The sequence below is a fragment of the Stegostoma tigrinum genome, chromosome 4 (genome assembly GCF_030684315.1).
Source record: "Stegostoma tigrinum isolate sSteTig4 chromosome 4, sSteTig4.hap1, whole genome shotgun sequence".
Taxonomy (NCBI): domain Eukaryota; kingdom Metazoa; phylum Chordata; class Chondrichthyes; order Orectolobiformes; family Stegostomatidae; genus Stegostoma; species Stegostoma tigrinum.
In genome coordinates, this window is record NC_081357.1 from 20,544,070 (window position 1) to 20,564,700 (window position 20,631).

The following is a 20,631-nucleotide window of genomic DNA, read 5'->3' on the forward strand; positions in this document are numbered from 1 at the left end:
AGATATAAATTACAAGTAGGCTATTTTGCTTTTCTGGTCCACTGTCCATTCAATAAGATCATGACTGATCTCCCTCAAATTCACCTTCCTGTATTACCTTTAATTTGCTTAGTACTTAAAAATTGCTACCTTAAATAAGAATTTGCACGCTTTGAAGAGAATTTTTTTTAAATTCAGTTGTCGGATGTGGGAGTCACTGACTGGGCCAATATTTGTTGCCCTTTCCTAGTTGCCCCTTGAGAAGGTGGTGGTGAGCTGGCTTCTTGAACAGCTGCAGACCACCTGCTGTGGGTTGACCCACACTGCCATTAGGGAAGGAATTCCAGGATTTTGACCCAGCAACAGTGAAGGAACGGTGATCTAATTCCAAGTCAGGTGAGGAACTCTCCTCCTCTTGGTCTGGAATGGCCGAACCTTTATTGTGAGACTGTGACCTTGTGTTTTACATTCATTCCCCAGTGAGGGGAAATATTTTCTCAGTGTTTACCCTGTCAAGCCTGTTAACAATTTTATTTGTTTGATTTACATCATCTCTCACTCCTTTGAACTCCAGGGAATAGAAGCTTAATTTGCTCATTCTCTCCTCATTGGGCAATTTCCTCATTCCAAGAGCCACTATGATGAACATTCACTGCACTCCCTCTACAGCAAGTCTGTTTTTCCTTCCTTTGGTCAGGAGGCCAAAACTGCGAATAGGTCTCCAAATCTCATATAGTAATGCCCTGTATTTAAATAACACTTCTTTATTCTTGCACTCCCAACCCTTTGTAGTAATGGCAAACATACCATTGGCCTTTCTACAGCTTGATGCTATAACTGCATATTAATTTTCTGTGATCTGTGAGGAAGAACAGGCTTATTCGTCTGAATGTAAGCGTTTCCCTGTCTCACCATGCAAGAAATATTCTGCTTTGTTTTTATTTTTCTCGCCAAAGTGGATAACTTCACTGTTCATCCCATTGTATTTGTCAGGAGCACCAGGCGTGGTTTGTGAACTGTAGATTAATATAGTTTATCTAGTTCTCTTTTTAATTTGAAATGACTCAAATTAAAGGCCGGCAGTAAACAAACTTTGGTTTACATAAGTTCAAAGGTTAGTTTATTGTAAACTATTACTGAAGGCTGCTTGGTGATAAACTTAACAAGAAATTGCAGATGCCGTGATTAAAACAAGTGTGGATAAGACAACAGAATATTTCAAAGAAGCAGGTCTCACTGCATCATTGTGGTCTCCCATTTGGGTCTGTTGCTGAAGCAAAAGATCGAGCAGCCAAACGGCGTTTTCTGATACACAAAGACCAGCAGATTTTTATATTTTGGGATGGAGATAGGTTCCTTCTTCTTCACTAGTTTCTTTGATTTTGAAACTTTCACATTGCCTGACATTTCTTCAACCAGACAGTATCCCTCTAGCTCTTTGTAACCGGGCATCTTGATATGGTTCAAAGCTCAAAATGGTGCTCTGATAATTTTGACGAATCAAAGATTGGGCAAAGCAGAGAAGCCAATTGTATGCCATGCCTAGGAAGTTCATCCTTCTTTCAAAATTCTTTCTCGCTGAAGCTTGAATTCTCCCACCTGCCTAAGGGCGGCACGGTGGCTCAGTGGTTTGCACTGCAGCCTCACAGCGCCAGGGACCCGGGTTCAATTCCAGCCTCGGGCGACTTTCTGTGTGGAGTTTGCACATTCTCCCTGTGTCTGCGTGGGTTTCCTCCAGGTGCTCCACTTTCCTCCCACAGTCCAAAGATGTGCACGTTAGGTGGATCGGCCATGCTAAATGCCCATAGTGTTCAGGGGTGTGTGGATGAGAGGGGGATGGGTCTGGGTGGGATGCTTCAAGGGGCAGTGTGGACTTGTTGGGCCGAAGGGCCTGTTTCCACACTGTAGGGAATCTAATCTAATCTAATCATTGACTGCTTACAAACTCCTGGTGTTTGAAAAATCTTTACACCTTTACACCTTTTATATCTTTACACCCCTGGGCATGTCTCTCTGCCCTCCATTTAGATCCAGTGGCTACATAGGGAAGTGATTTGTAGCAAATGTTTTATTTTAGTCTTCTGTATTTGCTTAAAGTTAGATTAGTTTAATTATAAACATCGAAATGTCATGATGCCGTTGTACATGATGCATTCCATCAATCATGTCTTTACCTCTTCATCCTCCCTTGCAGTCTTTTTGCATCCTGTTTATTGTTTACTTTGCCCTTAAACTTTGTATCATCAGCAGGTTGTATATTTTACACTCCGTTCCCTCAACTATTATTGTCAAAGATTGGAAACAGCTGAGACTCAAGCACTGATTCCTTCCCTACCCAAACAGTCACAGCCCACAAACCTGAAAATGTCCTGCTTATTCTAACTCTGTTTTCTGTCCATTGATGAATCTTCAATACATATACACACTATTACCCCCAATCCTAGTGTTTGCAGTAGCCTCTCCTATGGCACCTTATCAAATGCTTTATGAAAATCAAAATGCGCTCCATCTTGTTTTCCCAAATCCATCTGGCCCCCTGCAGCCCTGTCGCGCTCACAGGGATTTGCCCCCTGCAGCCCTGTCGCGCTGACAGGGACTGGCCCCCGCAGCCCTGTCGCGCTCCCAGGGACTGGCCCCCTGCAGCCCTGTCGCGCTGACAGTGACTGGCCCCCTGCAGCCCTGTCGCGCTGACAGGGACTGGCCCCCTGCAGCCCTGTCGCGCTCCCAGGGACTGGCCCCCTGCAGCCCTGTCACGCTCCCAGGGACTGGCCCCCTGCAGCCCTGTCGCGCTGACAGGGACTGGCCCCCTGCAGCCCTGTCGCGCTGACAGGGACTGGCCCCCTGCAGCCCTGTCGCGCTCCCAGGGACTGGCCCCCTGCAGCCCTGTCACGCTCCCAGGGACTGGCCCCCTGCAGCCCTGTCGCGCTGACAGTGACTGGCCCCCTGCAGCCCTGTCGCGCTGACAGAGACTGGCCCCCTGCAGCCCTGTCGCGCTGACAGGGACTGGCCCCCTGCAGCCCTGTCGCGCTGACAGGGACTGGCCCCCTGCAGCCCTGTCGCGCTGACAGGGACTGGCCCCCTGCAGCCCTGTCGCGCTGACAGGGACTGGCCCCCTGCAGCCCTGTCGCGCTGACAGGGACTGGCCCCCTGCAGGCCTGTCGCGCTAGCAGGGACTGGCCCCCTGCAGGCCTGTCGCGCTAGCAGGGACTGGCCCCCGGCAGGCCTGTCGCGCTAGCAGGGACTGGCCCCCTGAAGCCCTGTCGCGCTCACAGGTACTGGCAGGTACAAGTGCAGAGCATTGTAATAGATCTATTGAACCCAGCCTGCCACCCATAAATCCACATGGGCTCTGCTTAATCGTGTGATTTTCTTGGGGTCCTGAACTAATCATAGATTCTGTTATTTTGATATTATGTTAATTGGACTGTGGTTTCCCTTTTGCTCTCTTCCTCCTTTCTTAAATAGCGGGTTATGTTCTAATCCTTGGAAAATATTATAGAATCTAACAAAAATCCAAACCAATACATCCACTATCTCTGCAGCTACTGCCCTCAAAAACCCCGAACTGCATACTGTCAGAGCCAGGGAATTTACTGCCACATAGGCCCATTATTGTATGCACTGTCATTTCTTATACTAATTCCTTCTGAAAGTCACTAAGTCTCACAAGATAATTGGTTCCCTCTTATTTTCAGAGTGCTTTTGTGACTTCTGTTGAGCTAATAAAGTATTTATTATTTATTCAGCTGTGCTGAAGGAGAGCACTTTGGAGTACTCAATATGGGCAGAGTTCAGAAATAGTAAGGGTGCGGTAACAGTGTTGGGGCTGTACTACAGGCCTCCCAAAAGAGAGTGTGAGATAGGGTACAAATATGTAGACGGATTATGGAAAGATGTAGGAGCAACAGGTGGTGATGACAGGAGATTTTATTGACTGGGATTCACTCAGTCTTAGGGGTTTAGATAGAGCAGAATTTGTAAGGAGCATCCAGGAGGGTTTTCTAGGGCAGTATTTAAGTAGTCCAACTCGGGAAGGGGCCATACAGGACCTGGTGTTGGGGAATGAGCCCGGCCAGGTGGTTGAAGTTTCAGTAGGGGATTACTTTGGAAATAGTGATCACGATTCCATAAGGTTTAGAATACGAATGGACAAAGAGGAGAGTGGTCCTAAAGGAAGATGCAAAATAGGGGGAAGGCCAATGATAGCAAAATTCGACAGGAGCTGGGGAATGTGGATTGGGAGCAGCTGTTTGAGGGTAAATCCACATTTGATATGTGGAAGGTTTTTAAAGAGAGGTTGATTAGAGTGCAGGACAGACATGTCCCTGTGAAAATGAGGGATAGAAAGGGCAAGATTAGGGAACCATGGACGACAGGTGAAATTGAGAGACTAGCAAAGAGGAAAAAGGAAGCATACATAAGGACTAGGTGACTGAAAACAGACGAAGCTTTGGAAGAATATCAGGAAAGTAGAACCAATCTGAAACAAGGAATTAAGAGGGCCAAAAGAGTCTGGATGGGATCTATCACACGTTACTGAGGGAAGCAAGAAAGGAAATAGCTGGGGCGTTACTAGATATCTTTGCAGCATCTTTGAGTACGGATGAGGTCCCAGAGGACTGGAGAATTGCTGATGTTGTCCCCTTGTTTAAGAATGGTAGCAAGGATAATCCAGGTAATTATAGACTGTTGAGCCTGACATCACTGGTGGGGAAGCTGCTGGAGAAGATACTGAGGGATAGGATCTATTTACATTTGGAAGAAAATGGGCTTATTAGTGATAGGCAACATGGTTTTGTGCAGGGAAGGTCATGTCTTACCAACTTGATAGAATTCTTTGAGGAAGTGACAAAGTTGATAGATAAGGGATGAGGCTGTAGATGTCATATACATGGATTTCAGTAAGGCGTTTGAGAAGGTTCCGCATGGCACGCTGATGGAGAGAGTGGGTCCAGGGTGTACTAGCTAGATGGATAGAGAACTGCTGGGCAACAGGAGACAGAGAGTTGTAATGGAAGGGAGTTTCTCAAAATGGAGAACTGTGATCAGTGGTGTTCCACAGGGATCTGTGTTGGGATCACTGTTGTTTGTGATACACACAAATGATCTGGAGGAAGGTATAAATGGTCTGAATAGCAAGTTTGCAGATAACACTAAAATTGGTGGAGTAGCAGATAGTAAAGGGGACTGTCGGAGAATGCAGCAGAATATAGATAGATTGGAGACTTGGGCAGAGAAATGGCAGATGGAGTTTCAATCCAGACAAATGCGAGTTGATGCATTTTGGAACATACAACTCAAGAGTGAACTATACAGTAGATGGAAAAGCCCTGAGGAAAATTGATGCACAGAGAGATCTGAGTATTCGGGTCCATTGTACCCTGAAGGTGACAACGCAGGTCAATAGAGTGGTCAAGAAGGCATACGGCATGCTTTCATTCATCGGACGGGATATTGAGTACAAGAGTTGGCAGGTCATGTTACAGTAGTATAGGACTTTGGTTTGACCACATTTGAAATACTGTGCACAGTTCTGGTTACCACATTACCAAAAGGATGTGGATGCTTTGGAGAGGGTGCAGAGGAGGTTCGCCAGGATGTTGCCTGGTATGGAGGGCGCTAGCTATGAAGAGAGGTTGAGTAGATTAGGATTATTTACATGAGAAAGACAGAGGTTGAGGGTGGACCTGACTGAGGTCTACAAAATCATGAGGTATAGACAGGGTGGATAGTAAGAAGCTTTTTCCCAGAGCGGGGTCTCAGTTACTTGGGGGGGGGGGGGGGTCACGATTTCAAGGTAAGAGGGGAAAAGTTAAGGGGAGATATGCGTGGAAAGTTTTTTACGCAGAGGGTGGTGGGTGCCTGAAACGTGTTGCCAGTGGAGGTGGTAGAGATGGGCATGATAACTTCATTTAAGATGTATCTAGACAGATACATGAATAGGCAGGGAGCAGAGGGATACAGATCTGTGGAAAATAGACGATACGTTTAGATAGAGGATCTGGATCGGCGCAGGCTTGGAGGGCCGAAGGGCCTGTTCCTGTGCTGTAATTTTCTGTGTTCTTTGTTCGTCTCTGCCATTTCCCTAAATCACAATATAATTTCACCTATTTCTGCCTCTAACAGACCTTTAATCTGCCCTCTTCCTATCTCTGTTCATGCTGAAGCATTTATAGACTTAATTTATTGCTTATTATTCTACTCTCATTCTGGGCACGACACCTTATAAAGTGATTTAATTTTAAAAAATCTTCTTCACACAGGTTTGTAATGCACTGCCTGGAAATGTTGTAGATGCAGATTGATTGAGACACTCAAGAGGGCATTAGATAGTCATTTAAATAGATACGGTCTGCTGGGTTACAGAAAAAAGGCAGGAGATAGGCATCAAATTAATTTGCAGATAGTATAGATATGATGTGCTGAGTGGGCATCCTTGTGAGTGTAGCAGTTCTGCGATCCTGTGACTTCAGTCCTTAGCAAGGGTACAAAGATGGACTCGAAACTCCCAAAGATGAGGGGCTTCAGTTACTTGGAAAGAGTAAAGAAGTTGCAGATTCACTTGGAGCAGAGACAAGAAGGAAGACTTGCATAAATGCAGTGCCTTTCATAACTAACAGACAGTCGAAAGTGTTTTGCACCTTTTTCAAGTTCTTTCTGAAGTGTTTTCAACACAGTAATGTCGAAAATTATCAACAAGTTGAAGAGGAAATTTGAGAAGTGTTCAAATCATGAATGCTTTTGATGTAGTAAAAAGAAGCTTTGCACTGGGACAAAAGTCAATAACCAGGGTGCTTAAGACAATTGTGAAAAAAAGGAGCGAGATGAGAGAAGCCTTTTTACTTTGGAAGTTATGATGACCCAGATTGCATTGTCTCTAAGGGTGGCAGGTCAGGATTGTGAAGTAACTTTGAAAAGGGAAGAGGGAAGACGAATTGAGGGGGAACGGGAAGAGAAACAGGACTAATTAGTTAGCTTCATCAGAGAACTAGCACAGGAACAAAGAACTGAATAACTTTCATCTTTGCTGCAAGGTTCTCATTCTTAATTAGTGTGAACTGCTGGTAAGGACAGAACTGGGTTCAGAAATGACATCATTTGCCCTTATTCAACCAGCTAACATTGTCTAGGATGTAACTCAATATAGGCAGAGGGCAACTGTTGCTTGCTGAACTGTAGGTCAGTAGGGAGGAGCGGTGTAAAAAGGTAGTGCGTGTTTCCGACTGGGAAAGAAATACAATTAATTCAATTCTTAAAAGCGGAAATGACGAATCCACACACTACTAGTTTCTTTGTGGCGTCTCGTCATTGATGTTATATTTAATGCACCAAGACAACAGAGCTAAGTAATGCTAACATACTGAGAGCGATTCTTGTCTGATAAGCAAATAATCCTTTCCCTACCTACTGCTTTTGTGGCATTGCCTAAACACATTGAAATATTTATTACTAGCTGCAGCCTTTGTGTAGCGTCATGTGTAATTTGACTGCCGGGATAAAATTTAAAATAGTTTGCCACAAGGAAAGGAATAATGTGTCTCATTATACTTTTCTACGACCATGAGTTCACTTGTGTATCTTTTGAAAGACGTTTTTATTATACATAAGTGGACAGTTATGTCCTAATGCTATTATTGCTAACTTATTAAACCAGAAGCTCATCAAATGTTCTGGAGTCCTAGGTTTGAGTCCTACTATGGAAGATGGTGGAATTTGAATTGAATAAAAATGAATCTGGAATTAAGAATCTACTGCTGACATGAAACCGTTGTTGATTGTCAGAAAAACTCATCTGGTTCACTCATGTCCTTTAGGGGAAGAAATCTGTCATCCTCACCTATCTGGCTTACGTGTGACTCCAGACCCCCAGCAGTGTGTTTGACTCTCAAAAGCCCTCTGAATTGGCCTAGCAACCACTGAGCTGTATCAGTTGCCAAAGTCTCAACAAAGAAATGAAACTGGACGGATCACCTGGCATTGATTGAGGCACCAATAAGGGCAACGCTGAAACAGCCCTGTGGACTCTGCAAAGTCCTTCTTGCTAATATCTGGGAGCAAGTGCCAAAATTGGGAGAGTTGTCTCACAGACAAGTCAAGCAGCAGCCTGGCATAGTCATCCTCATATTCTATATCATATGCCCCAGACACCACCATCACCAACCCTGGATATGTCCTGTCCCATTGGCAGGATAGACCAAGCAGAGAGGCCAGCACAGTGGTATACAGTCAGGAGGGGGTTGCACTGGGATCCTCAACACTGACTGTAGACTCTGAAGTGTTACGGCTCACATTAAACGTGGTCAAGGAAACCTCCTTACCTCGTACCATGCTCCCTCAGCTGATGAATCGGTATTCCTCTATGTTGAACATAGGAAGCACTGAGGGTGGCAAGAATGTAAACTATACTCTGTGTGATGGATTTCGATGTCCACCATCAAGAGTAGCTCATCAGCAGTACTACTGATCGAGCTGGTCATGTGCTAAAGGACTTAGCTCCTAGACTGGGTCTGCAGCAGGTGGTGAGGGAACCAACAAGAGGGAAAAACATACTTGACCTCATCCTCACCAATGTTACAGTGTCAGTAAAAGTGACCACCGCACAGTCCTTGTGGAGATGAAGTCCCGCCTTCACATTGAGAACAACCTCCATTATGTTGTGTGGCTCTATCACAGTGTTAAATGGAACAGACTTCGCACAGATGTAGCAGTTCAAGACTGGGCATCTATGAGGTACTGTGGGCCATCAACAGCAGCAGAATTGTAATCCAGCAGAATCCGTAAGCTCATGGCATGGCATATCCCCCAGTCAACCACTACCATCAAGCCAGGGGATCAACCCTGGTTCAATTGGGAGTACAGGAGGGTATTCCAGAAGAAGCACCAGGCATACCTGAAGATGAGCTGTCAACCTGGTGAAGCCACCAAACAGGATTACTTGCACACCAGTCAGCAGAACCAGCAAGTAATTGACGCAGCTAAGTCATCCTACAACCAACAGGTAAAATCTAAACTCGGCAGTCCTGCCACATCCAGTTGTGAATTATGATTGAGAATTAAACAGCTCATTGCTTGAGGAGGCTTCACAAATATCACCATCCTCAATGTTGGAAGAGTCCAGCACATCAGTTCAAAAGATAAGGCTGGAGCATTTGCAGCAATCTTCAGCCAGAACTGCTGAGTGGATGATCCATCTCGGCCTCCTCCAGTGGTCCCCAGCATTACAGATACCAGTCTTCAGCCAATTCGATTCACTCCACGTGATGTCAAAAACAGTTGGAGACACTGGATACTGCAAACATTATGAGCCCAGGCATCATTCTGGCAATAGTACTGAGAGCCTGTGCTCCAGAACTTGCTGCTTCCCTAGCCAAGCTGCTCCAGGCATCTACCCAACAATGTGGAAAATTGCCCAGGTCTGTCCTATGCACAGAAAGCAGGACAAATCCAATTCGGCAAGGTATCACCCCATCAATCTACGCTCCTATCATTAGTAAAATGATGGAATGTGTCTTCAACGGTGCTATCAAGTGGCACCTCCTCAGCAATAACCTGCTCAGCGACGCCCAGGTATCCACCAGGGCCACTCAGCTCTTGACCTCATTACAGTCTTGGTTCAAACATGGACAAAAGAGCTGAATTTCAGAGGTGAGGTGACATCAAGTCTGCATTTGTCCGAGAGTGGCATTAACGATCCCTATCTAAACTGGAATCAATGGGAAGCATGGGTCAAACTCTCCACTGGTTGGAGTCATATCTGGCACATAAGTCGGTTGTGGTTGTTGAAATTCAGTCGTCTCAGCCCCAGGACATCTGTATAGCAGTTCCTCAGGGTAGTGTGCTCGGCCCAACCGCCTTCAGCTTCTTCATCAATGACCTTCTCTTCATCATCAGCTCAGGTGGGGATGTTCTCTGATGATTGCACAATGTTCAGCATCATTTGCGATTCCTTAGACACTGAAGCAGTCCGTGTTCAAAGGTAACAAGATTTGGGCAATATCCAGGCTTACACTGACAAGTAACATGCACACCACACAAATGCCAGGCTATGACAGTCTCCAATAAGAGACGGTCTAATCACTGTCCCTTGTTTTTCAATGGTTTTACCATCACTGAATTGCCCCCACCATCAACATGCTGGAGGTTATCATTGACCAGAAACTCAACTGGACTTGCCACATAAAAGTAGTGGCTACAAGAGCACATCAGAGGCTAGGAATACTTCGGCAATTAATTCACCTCCTGACCCTCCGAATGCAAGGGCACAACAGTATACTCCCCAGTTGCCAGGGTGAGTGCAGCTCCAACAAAACTCTCAAAGCTTGACACCATCCAGGACAAAGCAACCCACTTGACTGGCACCACGTCCACAAGCACCCACTCCCCCCCACCACCGACACTCAGTAGCAGCAGTGTGTACTACCTGCAGCATGCACTGCAGAAATTCACCAAAGATCCTTCAACAGTGCCTTCCAAACCCACCCCCACTTCCATCTCCAAAAACAAGGACAAGCACATGGGAACACCACCACCTGCAAGTTCCCTTACAAATTCTCATCATGCCAGCTTTGAAATATGTTGCCGTTGTTTCACTCTCGCTGGGTTCAAATCCTGAGAGTCCCTCCCTAAGGGCACTGTGGGTCTACTTACAGCATATAGACTGTATCAGTTCAAGAGGCCAGCTCACCACCAGTTTCTGAAGGGCAGCTAGGGACAGGCAATAAATGCTTGCCAGCCCCCTATATCTGTATCCTACAAACAAGTACAAAAGCACCAATTTGATTGCTTAAAGAATTTTGAGCATAAATTGTCTGTTGTCATTTTAAATGGAGCGGTAAGTTAGCCTGGATGACTATTTTACGATGCAGATTGGCCGCAACGGTGTGGGTTTAGTTCCTGTACTGGCTAATGTTACCATGAAGGATTACCCTCTTCAATCACACCCTTCACCTGAGGCATATAGACCCTCAGGTTAAACCACCACCACTAGTCTCTCAGTTGTGTGAGAGCAGCCCTATGGTCTAGTAAGACTTCAGCTTGGTTTCAATCAAATTTCTGTTTCAACATTTCGTCCGTAGCCAAATTGTAGTTACTTGCGAAATGAGAGATAATTGTCGCACGTGCTGGGATCTGAAAAAAAAAACAAAGTGCTGGCAAAGCTGATCAGGTCTGGCAGCAATTCTACAGACTGTTCTGAGGAGATTGTTGGATTTGAAGCATTAACTCTGTTTCTCTCTCCATAAATGCTGCCAGACCTGTTCAGCTTTTCCAACACTTTCCCTCCTCACTATGGCCATTCATCAATTGTCAGCTGAAGTTTTATGGTGTACAGGCCCTGTCCTTCTGACAACGGAGGCGATGATGTAGTTGAGTATTGCAGCCCCTGTCCCTCTGCCCAGCAGCAGCTTTTCACTGCCAGTCAACTGGTCATGCTGCTTGCCTGTAGCAGGTCGTGTGGTGTTTCAGCTTCGTGCTTTTCGGTGGTCTGACCAGTTTTGACCCTCAGTGCATTGACAAAGGAAAACTGAACTAATAAGTATGTTTCTCATGCTCTCGAGCTGCAAGACACACTGTCTTAATGTGAGCTGAGCCATCTAAATGCGAACATACAAAATAGAGGTGAATCATTTGGCCCCGTGACACTGCTGTGCTATTTGGTAAAATCACATTTCAATCTACACTCTCCCCCGCCAACTTCCAGTAACCCTGCGACTCCGCTGTTTGACAAAGAATCTGTGCGACTGTCTTATAAATATTCAGAGAGCCCACCTCCAACACCTTCTGAGGCAGAGTTCCAAAGTCACGTGACTGTCTGACAAACAAAAAGGATTCTTGCCTCTGTTCCAGAATGGTGATCTCTAACTTTAAAACCATGCCCCTTGTTCTGGACTTAACGACAAGAGAAAACATCATTTCCTCACCCACCTTTTGAAGACTATTTGAGATCATCCTCACTTCAATCAAGTCCGCTGTCACTCTCCTGAACTGCAGCGATAACAACCGTGTTTCCTTGGAGCTGCGCAGATGCTGGGATGTTCTGGATGCTTCTGGAAGCTGCTGCTGCACACTGACCTTTTGAGGTCTGCAAGAAAACCTCAGAAAGCATGCTGGAAACAAGTCAACCTTTTCTCCTAAGACAAACTACTCATTCCAGGTACCAGCCTAGTGAGCCTCTAATGAAACCACCTCCAATGAACTTTGCATTTCTGCTTCAAAGAATGAATCTTCCCCATAACCCTCGACCTCTGAAATAAACATATGATTACAGACAGCAAAACAGTATACCATCAGAAGGTCTTAGAATCTAACAGGAAATTCTATTCCAAAGATTTCTTTACTACTGCTGAAGCTGAAAATCTACAGTCATTCACAGGAATTAGATTAGAGTGGTTGAACACAGGCAACTGTCAGTACGACTGTAATTCCAGGTTTTTCAGTACAAAGATGGAAACATGATAGATTCCAAAGCACACTGGTCAGGTGTGCCAATGGCTGACAACCCAACATCAGTTGTTACTGCATTCTGAAAGTACTGCACTCAGCAGGACCAATGTTCCTGACGGCTAAGAGGCTGCAGGCTCTCAAAATGACAAAGGCAGCTCTTCTTGCTGCCCTCAGCATAGTCTGCACTGTGCCCCTTATTGGGAAGGATGCTAGCAACAGGAACCCAGAGGATTTTACAGTGCCAGCTTCTGATGCCAAGCCACCGCTGTGAGGGGAGACTCAGCAATGCTATTTAAACAAGGGCCATCTCTCCCGTGTGCAGGCTTTTGTCTTAATGTTGCTCTCACACATGGTTTGTGGATGTACTTTGGTTTGTTAGGCCAGAGTGTTGGGAACTCGCTGGATTTGGAGGGGACTGTGACTGCAGTCATACCAAGTGGGGTTTTGAGACCTGTCTGCAGAAAGGCTGCTGCTGCAATGGGGTCTGTGACGTGATGGGAGGTGAAGCTAAGGCTCCGAGGTTACAAGCAGAGGGAGGCAATGGTGGAGGCTCTCCTCATAAGCCCAGATACACCAAGAGTTTTCAGGAAACTCTTCTCCTGCTCCACCTCAGCCAGGAGCAATGACTGTGGTGCACGCTGTTCACCAGGGATGTGGTGACAGAAGTGTGCCACCTCCCTCTACAGGACCTGTAGCTTCACAACAGCATGAGGACAGTGACACTGTGGCCCTTAGTTTACCATTCCTCTCCGCTTCTACCCTACTCAATTTTTCCAGGTGAGAGCAAGCAGCATTGCAAATGTACCCATGCAAGCTGTCAGTTAATACACCCAGGGAATGGTGAAGCACAATGTATTCAGGGAAAGGAGGGTTCTCATTTTCTATATACAGAGAGATGCAAGAAGTCATGTGGCTTTACTAAAATATCAGGAATCGCAATGGTACAGGGAGTTGTTGACTACCTGCCTTTTTGTAAATTTTTTAGTGGGATGTGGGCAAGCATTTATTGCCAGTCTCTGTTGCCCTTGAGATGGTGATAGTGAGCTGCCTTCTTGAACAGCTGCAGTCCATGCGCTGTGGGTATATTCACAATGCCCTTAGGGAGGGAATTCCAGGATTTTGATCTGGTGGCACTGATGGAATGGCAATATGTTTCCAAGTCAGGATGGTGAGTGACATAAAACGGAAATTGCAGGTGATGGCGTTTCCTTGTATCTGCTTCGCTTGTCCTTCTAGATGGAAGTGGTCATACTGCAATCATAATATTGGTGAACGTCTGCATGAATCTTGTAGAAGGTAAACACTGCTGCTACCCTAGTGGAGTTTGGCACCACATCCCCAAATGTTCACAATGAAGTGGGCTGCTTTGACCTGGATGGTGTCAAGTGTTCTTGGATGGACTCATCCAGGCAATTGGGGAGTATTCCATCACACTCCCGACTTGTGTCTTGTGGGTGGTTGACAGGCTTTGAGGAATCGGGATGAGTTACTCACTGCAAGATTCCTAGCCTTTGACCACTCTGCAGCCCTGTATGTAACTCAGGAGAGCTACAGGAATTGCAAAGGGTTCTATCAAATGAAGTGCAGTTGGTGTGCACCACTGTCCAAGCCATCATGTGCACGAATGTATGCCATCCTGGTGTCAGCCACGACACCAACTTGGGAACTGTATTGCTGTATCCACTACAAAGAACCAGTGGCTAGCTGCTTGGTTAGAGCGATGTCGCGAGGGATGGTAGTGTCTTTGTGGAAGTGTCATTGCACTAGTGACCTAGAGGTCCAGACTAATGCTCTGGGTCATAGGTTCAAAACATAATGTGGTAGTTAGCGTAATTGTGCAGGTCAGATGGGCTAAACAGTAGAGAATGGAATTTAATCCTGAAAATCGTGAGGCAACACATTTTGGGAGGCCTAACTGTCCAATGGAGTATACGTTGAATGATAGAACCCTAGAATTTACATAGGATCAGAGGGATTTTGGTGCATATGTTCATAGGTTTGAAGGAAGCAGGACAGGTTGGATGAGGTGGTCAAGAAGTCAGATGAGCCGGTTGTTGCCACCAAGCAAAGGAGGGATCAAAGGAAGGAGATATCTAAGGCCTCATCACTCTTGATGAGCTTGCCTGTGAGCATCTACTAAGACCTGGCATCTTCTAGGAATCCATACCTTCACCATCATTGCTCAACAATTCCCTATTTTCCCATTCATCGGCATCACCCCAACACAAAAATCCCTTGACCAAAGTCGTGCAGTAAAAATCACGGATAATAATTCCATCCGTAGCAACTTTATCAAACAACATATCCAGAGATACAAAAAAAAGTTCCGCAAAAGCTTCATCTTGCAGTTGTCTCTGCTCCACCACAGCTGTAGCCCGCCCAGTGGAATCCTGTTGACTTTAAGCTGCTCTGGCTACTGAGAGTCTGGCTTTGGTGTGCACCACCTTGTGCTGAGCTCTCTACTATCCTGAGAGGTGTGCACAGTGCCAGGATCTGAGCTGGTGGATGAGGGCATAAGAACAAACAAAAGTGCTTCTACCTCCGAGGCCTGTGATCATTCTTGTCTTTCTTTATGAGACTGTATTGGCTTGTTAGCTCGCATTCCTCAGTGATCTGAAATCCAAAGAAGATCAGAAAGGGAGGGTGAGGGAAGTTGTCTGGGTTGGGAAGTAAGAGGTTCTTGGCCTTACAATCTGCAGCTTGTAAAAAACCTGTTGGAGTCACCGAGATCTGTAGCACAGAAGAAGGCCCTTTGATCCATCATGTCCGTGCTTTCAAAAACAACCACCTGACTATTCTAATTCCCTTGTAAGCCTTGTCTATAGGGTGAGGTGGAATTTGTGAATGTTCAACAGGAGGAAGTTACTGGTGTCCTGAATGTTGCCGAACTCAGCAGCCTTGGTGACCGCTATCCTCATCATGCAGGGCACCATCACCCCCTGTTAGGTTATACAGGCTTGTCTGTAAGCTGTGATACTTTGGTGTGAGGCTGGCATCATTGGTGAGTGTGTAATGGTGCGGTCAAGCATCTGAATGTTAAGCCTGAGTTCTGGCTGCGAAGGACTCTTGCTGGGTGAGTGATGGGAGCATTGAGCAACAGGACCAGTGGGTAGGGAGGTGGATTTGCTGACCTTGACCACTCGCATGAGGTCCTTGATCAGCCCCAAGGCCAGGTCTTTAACAAGTTGATCGCCTGTTCCCTTTGGAGGCTGTTCCTGCAAATACATGGTCTCTCTCCTTTGATCTCCTAAAGGAGCAGCCTGGCCGGAGCAGAAGCTCACTGCTCACACAGCCACCAGCATGGGCCTTCTCAACTGAGTCTGCAGTCATTCAAACGAACAGTACACACCAAGTGTTATGATGAAAGCTGTCTGTATAAAGTAATTTCATTTTTTTTGTGGAGTTTGAATTTTACATGAGTGACAGATGGGTATTGGTTTGCTTATGTGTAGGAGTTTGAAAGTTAATTATATCAGTCTTTCTAGAGCTTCATGCCAATATGTGTTAGGGAATAAGAGCGCCTGGAATGCTAATAGGATTTTGTTTATACAGTAGGGATTTACAAACGGGGAAGAGAGAGAACATTTAAGTCATTAGGTGTAGCAAAATCTAATCAGAAAGTTGCTTTTTAACATAGTTCAACAACTTCAGAGCAGTTTGCAGGAAGCCTGAAGGTCACAAGCAAGCATAGTCTCTCCTTTTTTAAAAAAAAGTTGTTCAGAGCAGTTGAGGGAGTACGTTATCTTTGTGAAAAGATGTGATTTGTGAATTTACCAGACCAGGAATGTTTGATTAAATGATGTGGGGAGGAGATTGTATTTTGATCCGTTTGTGGTTTGAAGTCTTTCAGTCTGTGTTATATTTAGCTAGCTTTTGTTTGTTTTATTTTGTTTTACTTTATTTTGTGAAATTCTTTTTTATTGTTAAATCCAAGTCTGCAGTCTGCTGTGCTTATCTTTCGGCGAAAGACCACCATGAGAGTTAAAAGCTGAGCAAAAACTATGATCTGTTGAGCCAGATTTTATCAAAAAAGCAAGAAGTACTGCGGATGCTGGAAATCTGAAACAAAAACAGAAAGTCTCAGTAGGATTGGCAGCATAGTCATAGAGTCATACAGCACAGAAATACACCCGTCAGTCCAACCAGTCCATGCTACCATGTTCCTAAACTAAACTTGTCCCACCTGCCTGCGCTTGGCCCATATCCCTCCAAACCTTTCTTACACACGTGGAGACTTAACATTTTGGGACCAATGACTCTTCTTCAAAACTTCCGAAGAGCTGCTGAGGTTTTCCAGCAATTTCTGTTTCTGTTTGAGCTAGATTTCATACTTGGATTGAGTTACCCAGTAATGACCTCAGCCAGGATTGAAACAGTGTGCATGCTGCTTGCATCATTGTGATCCAGTTCAAACTGATCATGAATAATGCCCTCAACATTCAAAACTGGGAACGGTCTAGTTGTGGTGCCTGGAAAAGAATAGGAAAGGAGGGAAGCACAGAAAAAGGGAAGGTCTTTAAGTAATTTGTAAGAAGGTCTGGGAAATGATATGGTTAACACAGTGTGGAGCTGGCACAACACAGCAGGCCAGGTAGCATCAGAGGAACAGGAAAGCTGACGTTTCGGGTTGGGTTCTGAAGAAGGATCCTGTGTGAAATATTAGCTTTACTGCTCCTCTGACGCTGACGGTGCCTGGCCTGCTGTGTTCCTCCAGCTCTACGCTGTGTTATCTCTGACTCCAGCATCGGCAGTTCTTGCTATATCAGGGAAATGATATGGTCAGGTTATTACCACCTTGGCAATCTCAATGTGGTCTAGGTGCAAAACTAAATTAGATGAACCTGGTAATTTGTGTGTTGATACAAGAAATAAATGATCTGGAACGTTAGATGATTTCAGATTGTTCTAAGAACCCAGCTGGTTAACTTGACGTCCTTTGACCAGTTCAGGCCAACATGTGCCACCAGTGTAACACTGGATGGTGTGATCCCCCTCCATGTTTTCTGACAAGGTCAAGCTGCCAAATCTGTTATAAAAACAACTGTTCACAAAGATACCCCACTCTTCATTGCTTGGAGCAACTTAGAATGGATTACAAATTACCTTCATCATCTTGTGAAGAGCAACATGGAAGTGTCATTAGAAATTAATGATTGAAATGTGGGTGCAGAGATGGGAAGTTTGGAAACAGCGTTCAAGTGGGCCAGAAAAAAAGCTTGCTGTGTCTGCTGCATTGCATTGCACCAACAAATGGAAACCATGTGATAATCACTATAGAACAATGTTAATCATTTACAGAAGTGCAATGTGTACTTGTGAATTAAGAAGCCTTGTATTTTTCTTCCTCGAACTACTAATTCTAGAGTCAGGTGATGTCCTATTGCATTCCTACCTAAGTGGTCAGCCTGTGGAGGAATCAAAACTCAGCATGCTGGCTTGTTTCCTGGTCTATCATTCAGTGCCTACACTTCAACAGATAGCAGCTACAGGAATTGAAGGTAAGCCTCGAACTCGAGTCTGATTTGGAACGTGATGCTTGAGGGGGTGGCAAAAGAAATTCAACTGAAACATTCAGAAAGGAGTTGGATAGATAACTGAAAAGAAAATATCTCCAGATCTGTCAGGGCGGGCATACAAATATGATGGAGTGGAACTAATTGGAATTCTGTTTTAAATAATCAGAAGTGGGGTTTGTTTTTGGCTATATTTTTCTCTGACTCCTTTCCAGGCTGTAAGATAAGAATCAGGTGATGAGAGCTTGAGGAATTATTAAGAAACCATATGTGCAGATTAAAAATAGGGAAGTATTGGAATTCAGCATGACATCTGCCGACACCTGGAGAGTGAGAGACGACGAGTTCTACATCATTGTTTAAATTCTTGAAGGGTTTCAAAAGTAACTAACAACTGCTAATGGTCGGTAGGTTAATAACCAGAAGGGGCGCATATAACTTGATTGACACCTAGATCAAAGGCAACATGAAAACCATTTTAACGCAGTGAATGGTTAAGTTTTGGAAGATACAGTCCGATAGGATAGTAGATCCAGATTCAATCAAAGCCCTTTCAAAAGAAGTGGATGAATATTTGGATTAAAAATAAAGGGAGAAATAACTGGAGTCAGACTAAATGGGTTGCACTTCCAAAAACTGATGCAGATTTGACTGTTCCAAAGTTCTGTGGTTTCAGGTAGATACGATTTTATCAGAATTCTGGAACTAATCTAAAGACTCCTGAGGGTCTCCACAAGAGCATTAACTGGCTTTCTCTTTTCAGATGGTCATTAGCCTGCAGCTTTTTATTGACTTATTACCTGGGAGACTCAATTCAAGAAAAATACAAGAATGGCTTTCTTTAAATGTAAAACACCAATTACATTTTGCACACTAAACTTGGAGTTGCATACGTACCAGCCCTTTGTGAAGTGTCTGTCAATGTGACATGGCCATTGTGTTTGAGAATCAGTGTTTGGATCAGTTCCCAGGGATCATTCCATTGAATCAGCATTTTCTGCTTCAAAATGGAGACCAGGGAGTAGTCACTGCTGTGACATTGACTGATTCCTGTCTGTTCCTGAACAATGAACTCCATACTTTAAAGAGGCCACTTCTATATATCTGATCAATTCTGTTTTACATGAATGCCTTCATCCAAATTATTTGTCTGTTAGCCAATCAAATTAATTGGTAATTTCTTGCTGCTTGTGGGATCTTGCTGTGTGATAATTGGCTGTGATTTTCCTCTCTATGACACAATTTTAGAAATACTTTGGTCTTGAAATCCCCTGAGACTATGTAAGGTATATTAAAAATCAATTTGACAGTTTACGAAAAATTGACATTAGGTTTCAGATGACCATTCTTGTCATTGTCAAAAATAATGTTTGGAAAATATAAATTTCTATTAATACAGCATCATTGCATTATTGGGACATTTCAAATTGATTTGAAACCAACTAACTTCAGAGTCAAGTCATTATTATGTAGGAAATTTGTGCAGCTAATTGCATGCAACAAGGTCCTAGAAAGAGCAAATAAAATTTGCAGCTAGTCACTCATTCATTGACGATGGCTACTGAGGAAGAACTGTTGACCAGTGCACTGAGACACCTCCATGCTCCCCAGATAGCTCCTGGAACATTTTGGGTTCAGTTTATCAATGAACAGATCAAGCTTTGTTTGGATACCACATCAGTGTTTAGGTCAGAGTCTTTGTACTTAGAGACATCTAGAAATTGCTGCCTTTTGTGTTTTCTCACACGCTGTGCTTGTGCTTTATTCTTTAGGTACTGCAAGTTTCTCCGAACTCCTGCTGAAATTCAGCCAACTGCATTTGCCAGTGCAGACTCTGCTGAGATTAGCTCCAGTGATTCTCGGCAGGCCCCAAGCAATGTTAGTTTGATGGTCACTGGGGTTTATTGCAACTCTAGACCCAGTCAGATCATCAGTGTCTCTTTATTGTCCAGTTATGGAGTTGTTTCTGCATCATTTAGAACATTTTTAAAAGTATCTTAGGGTTGTTATTATTGGAAAGCATGTTAGCAAACACTGTTAATACCACCAGTAATTGCTGTGCATTGCCAATTTGATTTAGATGTGTATATGTTAACTGAAGAGGAACTCACTTTGTGAATAAAAACATCTACTTTTGCAGTTGGTTGTGATGTTTTATTTTGGTATAAAATTTGCATTGCAAGCATGCAAAGAGGGCGGACACAAAAAAACCCAGCTTGTCTCTCACCATATGCATAATTTAAACAGTATTGACCAAAAACAGAAGTTGCTGGAAAAGCTCAGCAGGTCTGGCAGCATCTGTGAAGGAAAAAACAGTTAGCGTTTCAGATCCGGGGACCCTTCCTCAGAGGGTTGACCACTTTGTCCCACCATCACTCAGCTGTCTTAGTTAACAGCAGGACGATATAGCTCCAACTCCCGAAAGCAAACAATTCAGGGACTTCTCCCAATGACAGTAACATCCCCAAAGGTCCACTTTTCTTTTCAAACTGTGGCTGATATCACAAAGTAGAAACCTATGGCCAGCGTTGTCATTTGCTCTGTAACTTGATGACTCTGTCAGCTGGTTCTACCTTTCTGTAACTTATTGATATGTTCATGCTCCATATTCTAACTCAAAATGACCTGAGCATTTTGCTAAAAGTTCATTAATCTGAAATTGTTAAGTCTGTTTCGGCATTCACGGGGGCATTGGTGA

The 20,631-nt window shown here is 44.5% G+C and overlaps 1 protein-coding gene across 2 annotated transcripts in view; it reads left to right on the forward strand.

The window, feature by feature from the left end:
* The window catches only part of anapc1 (anaphase promoting complex subunit 1), a 215,129-nt gene extending 195,091 nt beyond the window's left edge, over window positions 1-20,038 (forward strand). For both annotated transcript variants that reach the window (XM_059645205.1, XM_059645206.1), the window contains exons 47-48: window positions 17,784-17,918; window positions 19,706-20,038. In XM_059645205.1, coding sequence (XP_059501188.1) covers window positions 17,784-17,918; window positions 19,706-19,821 — 251 coding nt within the window. In that variant the 3' untranslated portion in view covers window positions 19,822-20,038. The remainder of the gene's footprint in view (window positions 1-17,783; window positions 17,919-19,705) is intronic.
* The last annotated feature ends 593 nt before the right edge of the window (window positions 20,039-20,631 follow it).